This window comes from Poecilia latipinna, unplaced genomic scaffold (genome assembly GCF_001443285.1).
Source record: "Poecilia latipinna isolate Pla-1442-1.1 unplaced genomic scaffold, P_latipinna-1.0 Scaffold1177, whole genome shotgun sequence".
Lineage (NCBI taxonomy): Eukaryota > Metazoa > Chordata > Actinopteri > Cyprinodontiformes > Poeciliidae > Poecilia > Poecilia latipinna.
In genome coordinates this window covers 28700-44694 of record NW_015113793.1, presented here as the reverse complement: position 1 = coordinate 44694, position 15995 = coordinate 28700, and the positions used below count along the sequence as shown (strand labels likewise).

The 15995-nt window shown below is 34.1% G+C and overlaps 2 protein-coding genes across 2 annotated transcripts in view; both read left to right on the top strand.

The window, feature by feature from the left end:
* Positions 1-4782: 4782 nt before the first annotated feature.
* On the top strand, positions 4783-9403 carry LOC106960323 (uncharacterized). Its single transcript, XM_015053363.1, has 10 exons — positions 4783-4940; positions 5195-5224; positions 5396-5677; positions 6995-7078; positions 7907-7925; positions 8314-8333; positions 8431-8465; positions 8555-8615; positions 8801-8841; positions 8941-9403. The coding sequence occupies exons 1-10, from the start codon at positions 4907-4909 to the stop codon at positions 9001-9003; spliced, it is 669 nt and encodes a 222-aa protein (XP_014908849.1). The 5' UTR covers positions 4783-4906; the 3' UTR covers positions 9004-9403.
* A 1182-nt stretch (positions 9404-10585) lies between these two features.
* Positions 10586-15995, top strand: part of LOC106960317 (uncharacterized) — a 17854-nt gene continuing 12444 nt past the window's right edge. Inside the window, exons 1-7 of the mRNA XM_015053359.1 lie at positions 10586-10663; positions 10738-11025; positions 11161-11442; positions 11519-11815; positions 12010-12069; positions 12155-12241; positions 12331-12405. Of these exons, the coding sequence (XP_014908845.1) occupies positions 10776-11025; positions 11161-11442; positions 11519-11815; positions 12010-12069; positions 12155-12241; positions 12331-12405 (1051 nt within the window). The 5' untranslated portion in view covers positions 10586-10663; positions 10738-10775. The remainder of the gene's footprint in view (positions 10664-10737; positions 11026-11160; positions 11443-11518; positions 11816-12009; positions 12070-12154; positions 12242-12330; positions 12406-15995) is intronic.

The window sequence follows — 15995 nt, the reverse complement described above, 5'->3', positions numbered from 1 at the left end:
AATACAAAGGTTTTAGACATTAATTTAGAGATGAAACATAAGTATAAGCCATAAGTCATAGAGTGTGAATTGCTAATAAGTACAACAAATCATGTGACTCAATCTGTTTCCTGTTTCTCAGGAAAAGGATTGCTCAACAGGTAAGACTTTCTCGTTCTCGCCAGGTTCTCATAAATGAACGCTCACTGACAGCTGGGCATGAATTTGTTAAATGGTGAAAAAAGTTTCATGCATGTTGTTTAAATGAAACTTTAAATATTGCATTTAAATGATTAACATACAGACATTTTGGGGGGCAGTGGGAAATAAGGAGATTTATTCAACATTCTCTTTACCTATGATGTAATTTAGTAACATATATTATAGGTTAAATTATGTTTTTATTGAGGAGGAGATTCTATTATTTCAATGAAAATCACAATAGTAATAATTTCTGTTAATGCAAGATGTTTTTACCTTGATGGTGATTATAATGTCATTTAGTTCAGAGACAAAATAAAGTTATTAGATTATCTACCTTTGGCCATCAAGTCATGAAGGTTTACTAGGTTTTATTTGTTCTGTTCTTCTCTTTAAATTTGTGAAAGATTTTATCTTTAATTCAAATTTAATCTCATAAATCAAAAGGGTTTCTTCTTTGTTTTTGCTGAAATGCTTGCTTAGTAGGAATATACTTTCGTTTACATCATATTTTGTTTTTCTGCCGAATGTAATGCACACACTCTCTAAATAAATCTGTTTTTGTTCATGTTTCTGCAGAAAAGAAGCCAACCTTAAAGGTAATAATATATTTGTACTGAAACACCAATATTTGTTGTTCTTTTATAATAAATTATATTTAATTTATGTTGCAGATCAGAATATGTGGATGAAAACGACTGATAACACAGAGATGGTAAATAAAATATATTTTATGACGTGTATTATCTCGCTTGGATTATTTTCTCTTCATTTTCTCTTTTCCTCATATTTAAAGTTACCACTAGATAAAGATGGCATCTACAGCGTCATCCCATCCACACCTGCTGCTGATCATCCTACAGGTGAGTTTATTTATTTCTGCGCCCACTTGAAATTCATCTAAAAATACATCAACAATAAAACGTTTCATAATTGGGAAATATAACTGTAAGGTTAGTTTTTTAAGGTTTATGTAAATGCTTTCGTTTAACCCTAAATATGTGATTATTATTTTTTACTGCTTAGTGATATTTTAAAAATATTTAATACATTCATCCAACGACTGATCTTGAAATAAATATATATAATTTATACTGTCTCAATTTGCAGAAGTAATGGATTCACACAAAAAATAAAGAGTCAAACCGGATATTGACTCATGTTGGTTATTCTTCCTTATTTTCAGGTCCTGGGAAATCTGCCACCAGAAAACCACAAACTGAAGATGTGAGACAATTTTCTCCAGAAACGATGCTTGTTGGTCTTGGCAGGAATTGTTGTAAATGTAAGTGTTTCTCACAGCTGCTGTTTTTATTTTCCAGTCTGACGTCTACCACGTGTACAGCACCATCCCTGATTTACCTCCTCCATCAACCAAGGATGACGGAGAGTACTGCCTCCTGCAGAAGCACTGAGACACATTTTCATGGAGAAAAAAAACAAACTCCCTGAAGATAATCATTAGTTAATAACGCCATTTTGTGCTGATGTGATGTTCTGCAAAAGACTTTTGTTATAGAAACCCGATGAACAAACAGAACTTGTTAAAGATTTGGATCTTCATCCCAGCAGATCAGAGAAAAAAAAAACGTATTTTACTCTCTCATCTCAAACATAACAAGTAGATTTAACTGTGTGATTGATGAGGTCACTATCAATATTTTTAGTCGACACATTTTTTACAAAGTTTATCGTTTTTAATTTAAATAATTTATGAAAACTGTTTTACTCAGAACTCCTTTGTACTTGTGTGTTTCTCTGTACATCAGACGTGTTTGATTCTAGTTAAAAGTTTAACAAGAAATATGCCAAACAAGCTTGTATTATAAGCTTATAAGAGGCTTATAAAAGATTTTTTTTTAAGTTTCAAAGGCTGTAATATAATGGAGGTGATCCAAAGCATACAGTGTTGTTTGGGAGGGAGCGACCTGCAGGAATCCACCATCACCTCCACATCCTGGAGCGAGTTCGGCTCCAGGTGGTTCTGATCACACCGGCCGACTCACCTGCCGTCTGGACGCTTCGCTGTCCTGGATCAGACCAAACGCTGCTGTTATTGTTGAACTTCAGGAGCTTCATAAACTGGTGTGTTGAGCTGTTTCTTTACATTGTAGATAAATATGTGAAAAAAACCAAACAATGTGATTTCAGCCAAAATGTTTAGGATACAAATGTTTTTGAAAAACAAAGAATGACCTTGTACATATTCTGAACTCGACAGTCAGCACAAAGAGCAGAGGCGATTTGAATATTAAACTTTTACCTAGTATATCATCCTGTGATGCTGTGGCCGGCGTGCGAGTCGCTGCAGAGCGGCGGTTTTCCTGAGAGCGCTTTTCTGAAGCTGAAAAAGTCAAAAAGTGAAATGGAGAAAGTGTTTCAGAAAATTCACATTGTTCATCTTACCAAGGGTGGATAAATGCTGTTTGTCTTTCATTTCATAATGTTTTATTCTTATTTTAAGCGTCACAATCAATGTTTCCATTTTATCTTCAACTCAAATTGATGTTTTACTTTTTTTTATGTGTTTTGGATTTTATCTGAACAGAAATGGAGAAATTTAACAGAAGTTAAAACACTGTGAAGGAAAAAAGTCAAACTACATTGCATAAAGATGCTCCATAATGAAAGAAAAAAAGATGTATTAAACATTTTAATACACATTTTTATATGAATTGGTGAATTTTTCTCAATAAGTAATTTGCAGACTGATAATTTAGATGATATTAAGAAACTCTTAAGTGGATGTTAAGATTAAAAAATATATTTTGAGCAATTATTTGGACATTACATACGGGGAGTGAAATCTGTTCATGACTTTACTATTAGTTACCTTTAGACTTACTGGATACAAGAAAGCTGTTACTGGAACGCACCGTCAAATAAAAGTTCCTGGATCCTGTTGCCACAGGAAGTGACTCAAATTAAGTCCTGCTTTTGTTCCTTATTGCTGTAAATATGGAGCCTACATCACATGCTTTTTGCAGAACTGCACTGCATTTCATGCAAAGCGGATCGCACATAATTTTTTCCATTTCGATCGGCAGGCGGGTGTTAGAAATGGTCAGGGTGCCTTTCCTGTGAGAAAGAATGTGTGTGTCAGGGTGAGACACGAAAGCTGATAAAAATATTAAACACCAAACTATGTAGTTGTTTGGTGGCTCACACAGAGTGTGTGAGTCTCACCCTGACACACACACACCTGTGTGGGAAGCTGGAGTGCTTTCTCTCTTAGAGTGAGACACAAACTGAGGATTTGTGTTTAATTTTTCTATTACGTTTTTGATCTCAATAAAACTGAATTTGTCATTCTTAAATTTCTACACAAAGATAAAAATACAACCACGTTTCTAGATGTGAAGCAGAGCAGACAGATTTGCAGCCGTTGAAAAGTTTATGTTTTTCTTACTGAACAACTTGGACTGCATTTTTTTTTTGCTGTGGTTTAAATACATTATTGAGGCTATCAGATGTACCTTATATTGAAATTTGTGATTGAACAAATCTACACGATCAGATATTTAACTATGATCAACCACTTGATGACGCCACGAAGTAACTCTAGTTTGTACAGCATCTTTGTTTTTTACAACTGCGAGATTTTAGACCTTAATTGGGATGACCTGGAAAAGGCCATTTGAATTCACTCTTTTTTGTGATTTATTTGTCGTCTATGATGTACTTCTTCACTGGTAAGTTGTGCTCATAATGTCTTTCGATGCTTTATTTAGTAAAAGGTATTATTTGCAATTACACTGGACTGATTATTGACATTAAAAGTTGATTTTGCTCTACATTTATACAGAACATAGAAGAAAGGTATTTTGCACAAAGTGGCTAAAAATCACAGCTGGAATCCAAACATACATTTATATTGTATTTGCCAACTTTACTTAACCTGTGCAACCAGTTTGTCCTTGAGGCTGTAGATGTGCTGATGTTCCTGAGTGGAAACTTGAAGTGAGCGACGCTCACCCTGACACCAGGTAACAGTGGTTTATTTGGGGATGAATGAAGGAGAAACACTTTGCTTTTCAGAGGCAGGTTGTGGATTTTTCTTCCAGAAAAGACACCAACATTTTCTCTCACTGTGTGAATCTGTGTGCATGCATAGACGCTTACACTGAAGGTTCTTTGATGTGTACAAACAAATGAAAAAAACCGAACACTGTACACTTGCAGCTGCACAGCATGAAATGCAATCTTCACCTCAGAGAAAAAGCAAATGATCGTATCAAACTTTGTCACGCTGCTTCTGTGTTAATGTCTCTATTTCATCAAATTTCTGAAGATTCTTTGTCACAAAAACATTGTGCAATGTGTAAAGCCAACTGCCTTGTATTTTATCAAATCTAAAGAAATGTGTTTGGACACGCTGTCAGTGAAGAATAATAGTTTGTTAATAAACACTAATTCATAATATAACGAGAAATAAGATGCTTTGATAAGAACGCCTAATGGTCAACACCTTCAGCCTAACATTACCATTGAAATGTAACAAATGGTCATGATAATCAATCAGGGGATATTAGCAAAAATTAAAGTATTTGTCTCTGAGTCCATTTGCACTAAAATCTGTCTTGATGTTGCTTTTGGAGTGAAACTGTTTTTTGCCTGTCGGTCGAATTTGTGGGTTGTATCTTTGAGTTCTTCTGATCTTCCTCGTCATGCAGTCAGACACTTATCTTCTCTCAAAGGTTATGAACATCTTAAATCTGCCTTCACCATGATGGGATGCCTGGTTTTTATCATTCTTTTGGGTAAGTTAATGTTCCTGCATTCTCTCAACATCAGTAAAGTTCCACTGATAAATATAAATACATACAGTACATAACTTTGTTTGTTCTCACTGGCTTTGCACTTCAATTGTGCAGTTTATTCTGAGAATAATATGCTGTTTGAAAGTAACAATATTTAATTTTGACTTTATAATGTACCAGTTAATTCTATGTTTATAGATAAAGCTTTTCAGTATAGATACATAAGTTTTGTGTTACATTTTTCTTTCAAACAGGTTCTTTTCACGAGGTGCAAGTCATACAAGGTCAGTTTTTAATGTTTCTTCTGTCCAGATGTGTTACTGCTCGTAAAGTTACCTAATATCTTAAAGGTTTAGTAAAAACCTTTTCTTTTAATTTCAGATCAAAGAATGCTTAACTATTGAACATGTTTTAATCTCGATGTATCAGTATTTGATCCTCTGTCTCTGTTTCAGCTCTTCCTCAGGCTAAACTAACAGTGAATTCATCATCAATCACAGAAACAGATTCAGTCACAATAAGCTGCGAGGCTCCAGCTCATCCTTCTGTGAATCTGTGTTATTTCCATGTGAAAGGAGGAACTCTAACACCTTTCCCCTGCATGAAGACAATCACAGGAACTGAGCTGCTGCTGATGGCAAAGCAAAAGTCATCATGTGTGGTTGAAGTGACATGTTATTATATTGGGGACAGAAAATCTCCATCTCCTGACAGTGACACGGTCCATATTACTATAAGTAAGTGACTGCTTTATTTTTTGAAAAAGTTAGTCTTATTTATAAAAACTTGTCAAAGTTTAACGGGAAAAGTTATCAGCTCTGGTTTACTGCCAAAACATATAACCTATTTTACATTCCCCTTTTTACACAAATTACTTCTTCTGTAGGTCTAAAACCACAGCTGAGTGGTTCCTTTGCTTTTCCTTTGCTTCCTGCCTGAATCCGTGAGAAACGATGCATCGTGAGAAATGATGCAACATGTAACCTTTACTTTGGAGAATCAAGTCATCCAACTGCAACAACAACAATATGGAAGACGAAGAGCTCAGAAATTAGACAAAACTCCAATATCTTCTCAAAAACATGTTGTTTGGATCTCCTAGTTTATATTATTCTTTCCAGGGTCAATTTAGAAGACATCTGCTTTAACCACTTGGTGGCGCTAGGTCTATTGACATTTTCCAACCCAAAGCTGTACACTTTTTGCAGATAACAGGCTTATGTATATAAAAATACATTCTAAGGAATCTTCTTAGTGCAGAGAGCTAATAGGACAAATTCTGCAGCCAGTTTTACAAAAACATTATAGAGATTCTATTTAAACTTAAAACTGAGAACCTGTTTTCTATTTGTAGGTGTTGTGGAAGGAAAAGTTACTGAAATCATGACAACGACAAGATCTAGAAGGATCACAGGCTCAGTGGACTCAGAGTTTCCCACCAAAGATAATGATGAAATATATTTTAGAAAACTTTTACAATCTGAGATCACAATGTCAACACCTCAATGTGCTGGTTTTCAGCAGGTCGCAGGAGTAAAGAGTTAGTAAAAGCAATTTCAGCTATGGCTGAAAATGTAGTTTACCACCATCAATGAATGAATGGATGAATGTGGTGTCCAGTGTCTTGTCTAGATTAAACAAAGAGCTATAAAAGAACAGGACATTGTATCTTTTTTTTTACCATGAGTTTTAATATTATTTACAGATAGAATCCAATAATCCCTGATTAATCAATTCTTTTAAATATAATCCTGTGATCAGTTGTCTTCAGAAATCCCCCAGTTAGAGGACAGAGCCATAATTCTGAATATAACACCATGTCATGCTTTATAGATCTTTATATTTTGTATTTAATTGGGAAAACCCTACATTATTTGACCTGTATTTGAACACAAATATGTTTTTTAACAGGACATTTGATCGACCACAGAACTTAATTTATTTTTAAATGAAAAAAGAGAAAGAAACATGTCTTCTCAAGATGTTTCTAAAAAGCAGGTGTCATCTGGTGTACATTTCATTAAAATATTAATTTGATCTCATCTCTGTTTTAGTGTCTTCAAGTGTCACTTCCAGTTATAAAGTGGCGGCCATTACAGAAAAAGCAGGAAATCATGAAGCTAAAGGCAAAAATATAGGTGAGATTCTTGTTTTACTGTCGGTATTAAAATAGTCTATTTTGTTTTATCCTTGTTTTGTATTTTTTAAAATGCAGCTTTTTGATATCAGTGAGATATTAGACTATTTCAAGGTTTATAACCTCTTGAATTTAAAGAAGCTCATGTTTTCTGGATGGTTTCTGCTGTGTGCATCACTCTGCGTTGTAATATGAATAATAGTCGTCTGTAGTTTAGTTATTTTCCACTTGAATCACTAATTGATTTAATATTTTTGTTTTTGTTATTTATGTAAATCTTAGTAAAATATTAGCTGACAGATTTTTGAGACTTGAAGTCGGATGATGAGAGCTGCAGCAGCAGGAAGTGATTGTGGTTTGAAAGTCAAAGTGAAACTTTCTGACCTTTGAAACAGACATGAAGGCTTTAATAATCACGCCAGTTGTGGGTGGAGTGATTGTGATCTTCATTCTGATGGTGGCAGCGTGTTTCAGAGCCAGAAGGAGGACTGGTGAGAAACACTGAAACTTTTGTTTAATAAAGGACGTTAAAAAGTTTCTGTCTGGGGCTCTGCTGAGAAATACAAATAAAATCCAATATAAAATCAAACCTCTTACAGTGACGTACTACAGATATAATATATTTGATTAGAGTTTAAGGATGTTTCTAAATTAAGAAATAAGATTTAGAGCAGAGACACTTAGATTGTGTTGCTGAACACAAGCTTTTTAAATATTAAATTAGGGATGTTTAGCAGCATAGAAACAGAATTTGAAGTCTTGAGTTGTGGTGTGTGAATGGTTAAATACAACTAAGTCATCTGATTCAGTTTACATTTTATTTGTACAGAAAATGAATCACAGAAGAGGTAAGACTTTCTATTATTGTTCTTTTATCAAATTCAGGTTCTGATAAATAAACATAAATCTGTTTATGATAGCTCAGAGAGAAATATAAAGTTACTGGTTTATCTGACTTTGTGGATCTGTGGGCCTCCTTAATATTGCTTTAATTTATGGATGTTTAAAAGCTTTCTTAATGGCTAGATCTATTTTTATCTTTAAAATTAATTCATATTTTAATGGGGGTTTTTAAAGTAAATTTGACCTCAGAAATCAGAAGGTTTTGCATTTAGTTTTCTCTGAAATGCTCACATGTCAGGGAATAAACTCTTAATTTGTCCAAATCTGATTTTGCTTTGCTGCTTAGTGTTATAATTGACTAAATAAATCTGTTTCTTTTTTATTTTTGCATAGAAAACAAACCAACATTGCAGGTACTACACAACTAGGATCTTGAAATATCTACTGTTTGTCCTATTAACTTGTATTTAGTCTTTACAGTTTTATCAATCATGTTAATCTCTGTTGTAGATCAGTCTGTACAGATGATTGATAACACAGAGATGGTAAATAAACGGTTTTTTGCATCATTCACATTGCATTATGTTGCATTTTTTTGTTTATTTTCCACTGATATCTTTTCTGTTGTTTCAAGTTACAAAGAGACGCCATCTACAGTATTGTCACATCTGCACCTGCTGCTGACTGGTCTACAGGTGAGTTTCTTTAGTTTGATTCCCACTTGAAGTTTATTTAAAATACAATTTACAAGAAAATATTTCCTAAAAGTAATTTATGCTGTTTTTATAGCTACAGAAATGACAGATTTGTTCTTCATAATCAGAGAAAGCGAACAGTCAAACCTGATACTGACTCATGTTGTATTTTCTACTTTTTCCAGATTCTGATAAATCTACCTTTGAAGATTCTTCAGCTGAAGACGTACGAAAAAATGATCACAAAAACAAAATTATGTTTGTGAACTTAACTTGTGTGTAAATGTTATAAATGTAAAAACATCCTGGTGTTTTTGTTTTCCAGCCTGACGTGGACAGTGTGTACTACACCATCCCCCCTCCATTATCTACGGGTGACGGGGTGTAGAGCGGCGGGCTCCAGTCCCAAACGGCCGGAGTTCTGCAACCTTTAGACGTCTCTCTGCTTCATCACATCTGGCTCCAATATTAGCTCATCAGCAGAGCTCTGTGCAGCTTGACTGCATGCATGTCAGTGAGGCAGTTTTGCCTTTTAATTCAAGCCGCCACTGCTTAGAGAGCACAACCTGTTTATTTCAGAGATTTCTCATATTTTATGAGGGCAACCTTTCTTTCTGTGTCTTTGTAGAGCACCTTGGTCAGAATAAATTGCTTTTAATGTGCTTGATAAATACATTTTTATTTAGTTTTGACCTCTGTCTGATAATTTGTATGAGCAAATAGACTCTTGCAGTCTGTTTGTTCAGAATATTTGAACTTTCCTGTACTATAATTAGGCAGCCTTTTTAACTGGACATTTAGACAATCATTAAATCTTGTTCTGTTTGTTTCTTGTTGCGTTTTTTAATCTAAATAGTCTTGATTAAACACTTTGTATCCTGAGGTCTGATGCAGACTTTATTGTTCATTGCAATTTGGTCCTCTCTTGTTTTATGGACGAATCAAATAAAACAGTGATGGACAGACAGGCTCCGATGAATCCTGCTCATGTAGAAGATGACCAGCAGCTCAGATGGAATATTTTTATAATACAATTTAATCTACATCTTGAATTTAAAGAACTTTAAAGAAAAGTTGAAAACCAATATACAAGCCTCTTAATATTTTATATTTGACCTTAGAACATGAAAATGTTCCATAAATAAAGGATTGATTGATTGAACATATAGACAGTGACAATTTTCAGTATGGCTGCCAATGACAACAATAATTGTAAATAACAATATTAATACATAACCATTTTGAGTTTTGAGTTTTAATCTGAACATCCTAAATTTATCTGTCATTTATTTCCTGAACAAGTGATCAGTTGAATCGGCTCCCCGTGTGTTAGCCTGCTGCCCATTTGTAAAGTTACAGTCAAATATTAACAGCAATAATTTGGGTTATTAGGAGAAAAAAACTGAGAAAAGCATAGTACATCTGAAAATTGTGTAAAAGGTTATTGTTTTTTGTGGTTTCTGAGGAGCAGACGGTAAACCGGTTGGCTGACCGTGACATCTGCTGCCCTCTTCCTGAGCGTCAAGCTAAAACTGCAGGAGGGTTAAACAGTAAAATCTAGTTAAACGTTGCCAAAACGAATAGAAATTAAGCAAACATTGTTGCTCCACGTCTAATGACTCTTACTGCTCATGTGCATGTGGCCAAGTGGTTCATGAATATCTCTAAACTTTCAGTTCTTCAGCCCAAACCACAATTGGATTGATGTCTGGATTGTGCCACTATGGTCAGTAGGAGTGTCCATTTCAGATAATGTGGACGTTTTTCTTGAAACAGCTTTTGAAACCTAATGTGGGTGAAAGTTGAAACAGGAACACGTCTGTATCAGTGCATCAATGGCATCATCATGGCTGCACAGCTGTTGTTCTTCATCCTCTTCAGTGAGTATAGATTTCTTTATCCTGCAGTAAATTACTTTATTATTGAAATGATCCAAAGCACTTTGCCATCAAGCAAGGCAAATATTCTCATGTTTAAATCTTGGTGCTTCTTTGTCTCCTTTTCAACATTTTATTTATCAGATTCCCTTTATGGGACCAAAGCTGAAGGTCAGTGTTAATATAAATTTTACTGTTTTTACTATATTATTGTTTAATCAACTATTTTGAAAATCAACTTTCAGCTCTTCCTCAACCTCACCTAACGGTGGATCGACTTGTGATGACAGAAACCGACTCAGTCACATTAAGCTGTTCGGCTCCACCACATGTTTCTGTGTCTCGGTGTGATTTCTACATTGAAAACAACAAGATGTCTTCAGACGCCTCCTGTGTGAAAAAACTGACAGGATCTGAGATGCTGAGGATCTTAAATAGAAGATCACCAGCTGATGTCAAAGTTAAATGTGTCTACACTTTAAAGGATGGAGCTCAATCATTAGGCAGTGCATCAACAGGGATCACCATTAACAGTGAGTAAACAGATATTCAGCCTAATTTAATAGGGGATCTTATTCTGATCTGAGTTTCTGTTGAGGAAGATTATTGTAATATGGCTGTGCTAGACATCCATCATATGTGTAACTTTACTGTGTTCATATTTTCAGATCTTCCTCCTCCGTCACTGACAGTGAATCCTCAGGTGATCACAGAGTCAGACTCAGTCACGTTAAACTGTCAGCCTCCACCATCTTTTCCTGTGACTGATTGTTTTTTCTACATTGGGAGAGAAAAAATACCCCAAAGATTTTCTTGTCTGAAGACGTTGACAGGAGTTGATCTCCTGTCTTTAACCAAACAAAGTTCACCAGCTAACATTGATGTAACATGTTTTTACCTGAGTTTATATCAATCTCCAAAGAGTAACCTGCTCACCATCATCATACAGCGTGAGTAAAAACAGCTGTGATGAACTATTACAGATTATTATGATGTTAAACTATTTAATCTTGTTTATGTTTTCAGTTCCTCCACCTGAACTGACTGTGAATCCACAGCAGATCACAGAGACAGACTCAGTCACAGTGAACTGTGGGACTCCTTCATCTGTTTCTGTGGAGAATTGTTTTTTATATTTCATAAAATCAAAGATATCCAAAAGCATTTCCTGTGAGCAGACACTGACAGGAAGTGAGCTCCTGATGATGACATTTCAAACTTCACCTGCTGAGGTTGAACTAAAATGTTATTACAATGTGAAGAGTCCAGGTGGAGGAACGCATCAGTCTCCACACAGTGACACGACTTCAGTCTCCATCCAGAGTGAGTTAAAAACTCTCTCTATGATCAATTACCTTTAAATGTAAAATATATGTTAGTCTGTCAATTATGTTTTGTTAATATAATTTCAGCTTTATAAAGTTTTGTTTTCTGACCGTTGACAGAAAACAAGGGTCATATAATTTTGGTATCACACATTTTTATTTGTCACATAAATGTTTCCTCTGCCATTGCAGAAGTTCAGGAAACAGATTCAACCACATCTCAGAGAGTAACCACTGTCAGAGTGACTGCAGGTAATATATGCTTTCTAACACAAAGACCAGACATTATTAAACACATATAATTGTATTTTCTAGCTGCCTTGTCTTTATCCATCAGGTGAAACATTTAGGACAACAGTGAAAACAGAAAGTCCATTTTCTCCTCCCCCAGCATCAGTGAATCCTACATTATTTGCTCCGACAGGTCAGTCAAAACTTCTGAAACATCGTCAGCTTCAACCTTTGAAAAATGAAATTCATGAAAAATGTTTTGTTTTACTTTATTTTCTTCAGATCCAAGTGAAAGAACCACAGTCAAAACTTCAGGCTCAGTTTCTACTTTGTCACCATCAACATCAGAGGCACCAGGTCAGTTCATCCACTTGGATCATGTTATGAAAATGTTTAATGATTCTGATACTTTTTCTTTTAATAACATTAACACTTAGAAGCTGCTTTATGTGTTACACCTTGCTATAATTTACACATTATTATAGCAGTGAAAAAGTATTTTTCCTCTTACAGATTTCTGTTTTTTGCTTTTCTGTCTTGACTAAATGTTTAGAGCATCACACAAATTTTAATATAGATATTTAAAACCAGATGTTTACATGGACTGCAAACCTCTCTCTACCTGATTTTACATTAGACTTAATTTCTCTTTGTGGATTAGGATTTTCTAAAATACCTCCCATTGCTAAAAACCAAACATTAAACACTGTATTATTATGAACATCTTTTATTACTTTCTCTGGAGAAGTTCATGTACATAATTTATTATTTAACATATATGCCTTTTAAACTATATAACTTGAGTTGAATGGTTTGGGTTTTCATTCCTCCAGACAGAACCAATGTAAGTGAGTCAGATTTGCTCACACAACCTTTGACCCCCGTCCAGAAAGACTGGACAGCATCCCAGACTGTCGTCCCAGCTTTCCCAGTGTCCACTGGTAGGATCTGACTCTGAACAACAGTTTTTATTACATCAGGATGTAAGAAATTTATTTCTATGAATCTAAAAGTCACCTTTTTATCAGTAGTTGGAAAGAAATCAATTATTTGAGCTTCACAATGAATACCATAAAAATAAACAGTTCACATCCTAAAAGAAACAATAAATATTAAAGACATATGGAACAACTTTAGTGTCCTGTAATATTTAAATATTCCTTGATTATGAAGATGTGATTATTTATAAAATAAGTGCTGAACTTGTTTTGTCTCTTCATGCAGTGATGATGATCTTGAGGTTCATTGCAGTTGGAATTACATCTTTAGTCCTTTTTGGATTGACTCTGAAATGTTGTACAAGCAGATTGGGTAAGAATGGAAACATAATACTATATAGCAATAACTGTTGAATTTAAATACCTTTTAATGCACAAGTTACATCTACATCTACTTAAATAATAACTACATTAAACAAATTCTTTGGCACAGTACAAAAAAAATATTTCTGTTATTTGTCTTTTTATTCTAGGGAAACGTTTTTCAAAAAGGTAGGAAAACATATTTTATAAATGTTGTTGCATAAATGTTTGCTGCCTTCTGAAAATCTCAGTTATTTTTATGGTTTACATTGTCTTGGATATGGACACAAGAAGTCCAGTAGCAATAAAAATGTTAATTTCACAATGAAGATGGTTAAAAATCAACAACCACAATATTAAAATATCAGTTAAATGTTTTCTGTGTGCCTCTGCTTCTATTTTAAATAATTACTAATGGCTTCCTGCAGGAAGGTTATTGGTTTTAATGCTTTCATCTTCTGATATTATAGTTAATAAGGAAAAATGAATGTGGCCTCACAGTTTAGGTTAGCAAAGCTACATCCGACTGAACTACAGTAAAAATACTTGAGGTGTTAGCCAATGTGACATTTAAAAAAAAAAAAACTAAACTCAGGTTATTATGAGAATAAAACCTCATTACAAGTGTCAAGCCTGAATTTTCAGAGATGATGATTTGGGTTTATGTTGCTGATTTGAGTGTAAACTTCACCATAGATAAAAATCATTTTCAGACATTTTTATGTCCATTTTATCTAAAACACAACAAATTAATTCTTTTCTGCTGCCACAGATCAAAAGATGAAGACTCAGGTAAATAAAACAAAAAGTTTGCTGCTCATCAACAATAAATTGTATTTTAATGTCTTTACCAGACAGCATTTCTATTAATGTGTGATTTTTCCTGTTGGTCATTTTCCAGAGGAGCAGATCCAGATGTCCAGTTTGAACAACAGAGACGGTTTGTTAAATATCTGCTTCTGCTAAAATAATGAATCACAGAGTTATTCTGTCTCAGTGGAGACTGTCCTCCTGCTTCCCTCAAACATCTATTAAAACATTTACAGGCAGGATGTGACGACCCTGCAGCGCTGCAGCTGTAACTCTGGTGAGCTGAGTTTGTCTCTGTGAATGAAGTGTAATGGTTACTGATTGGTAGTTTGGCCACTTGGTGGCGCTGTTCATCTGTAAAAAGGTTGAAATGTTTCTGTAGAAACTGACATTTGCTAAGGTATAAATAAATCACGTTTTAAATTTAAAAGTAACAATATTAAAGTTTAACAATACCAGTTTAATATGTCAGTTTGTAAAAACAAAACTGAATAAGAGTTTGAAAATGTTTGTTTTCACAGAGTGACGACTGAACAGCAGAACCTCATCCAACTGAACCACAGGAAGTCTGACTGTAAATTAAAGTCATGTATAATATTAGTTATTGTTTTATCTTGTGTAATTTGTAAATCTGTATTTTTAAATGAATGTCCCTTTGAGAATATCATAACAGCATTTTAATAACAAAGCTGGTTGAATTCACTGCATAACATAAACCATGATTTTAGATGTTTTAATAAAAAAAGAACATATGATCTGTTAAAAATGCCAGATGGAATAAGATGTAATTTGCTCAACAATAATAATACAAAATGTAAAAACCATCATGAATAGAAGGAGAATGTAATGACATTGCATTTTGCGCGTTACATCTTTATTTTATGAGTGTTTTTGAGGATTATATTTAGGAGAGATTTCTACTGCTACCAGATTTGTTAAGAGAATAAATAAATAGGAATAATTTTTATTTTCGTTTTTTCTTGAAAAAGTAACTCAGCCTTTTAGTTTACATGTTTTATTGTGTTTATATGTTTGTTCTCCATAATCCTAAGGTATATTTTGTTAGTTTTTTTTAATGATTACTTAATTTGTTGAGTTTATTCCTTGTGAGTCATGTTATCAGTTTCTAATATTTTCCTATATAAATAAGTTTTTCATTTGTTTTCATTCTGCTGTGTGTTTTATTCATGTTAGGCCTGTTAACAGGAACATCAGCGTTGAGCTTATAGAGAAACTGAACCTTTGATTACATCATCTGGTCTGATACATGTAATCAAGTAAACAACTGAGAACAACCAAAATATCTGGAAAAGATTTAGGAAATATGCTTTATTTGAATTATTTAATCTGGAGCAGAAAATCTGACTCACTTTGTGTTTGAGGCTGATGTGAAGCAGACAATATGCTATCTAAAGGCTGGGAAGAGGCGAGTACAGCAACAGATAATAAAAACATCAACATGTTACTGACAGCATCCGTCTTTACCCAGTTCAAATAGTGACTAGTTCATATAAGACTGAATCACACAAAGTAATGCAGGTAGTTTTATTGATGCATTTTCACTATTTTTAAATTTGTGATCTGAAACCTGTGTGTGAACAATGTTGAGAATAAATAATATTGAGTTTTCCTGTGTCTGTTTTATCTATTTGCATGCTTGTATATATATACATGCACACACATAGAGCACACGTGCAAAGCTAAGGTTAAAGGAAATGATATTTCAGGGAATGCCCTCTTTATGCCGCAGCTTTGATAGAAGTCAATAATGAGAACCAGTAACTGTTGTTAGGAGCCATTTTGCTCTGCTAGCTCATAAATATAGCTTAAGAAATG

Coding starts and splice junctions, on each gene's coding strand:
- LOC106960323 (XM_015053363.1), top strand. CDS start 4,907: ATGATGGGATGCCTGGTTTTTATCATTCTTTTGG. Junction 8,334..8,430: donor AAAACAAACCAACATTGCAG/GTACTACACAAC, acceptor TCTCTGTTGTAG/ATCAGTCTGTACAGATGATT. Junction 8,466..8,554: donor TGATTGATAACACAGAGATG/GTAAATAAACGG, acceptor TGTTGTTTCAAG/TTACAAAGAGACGCCATCTA.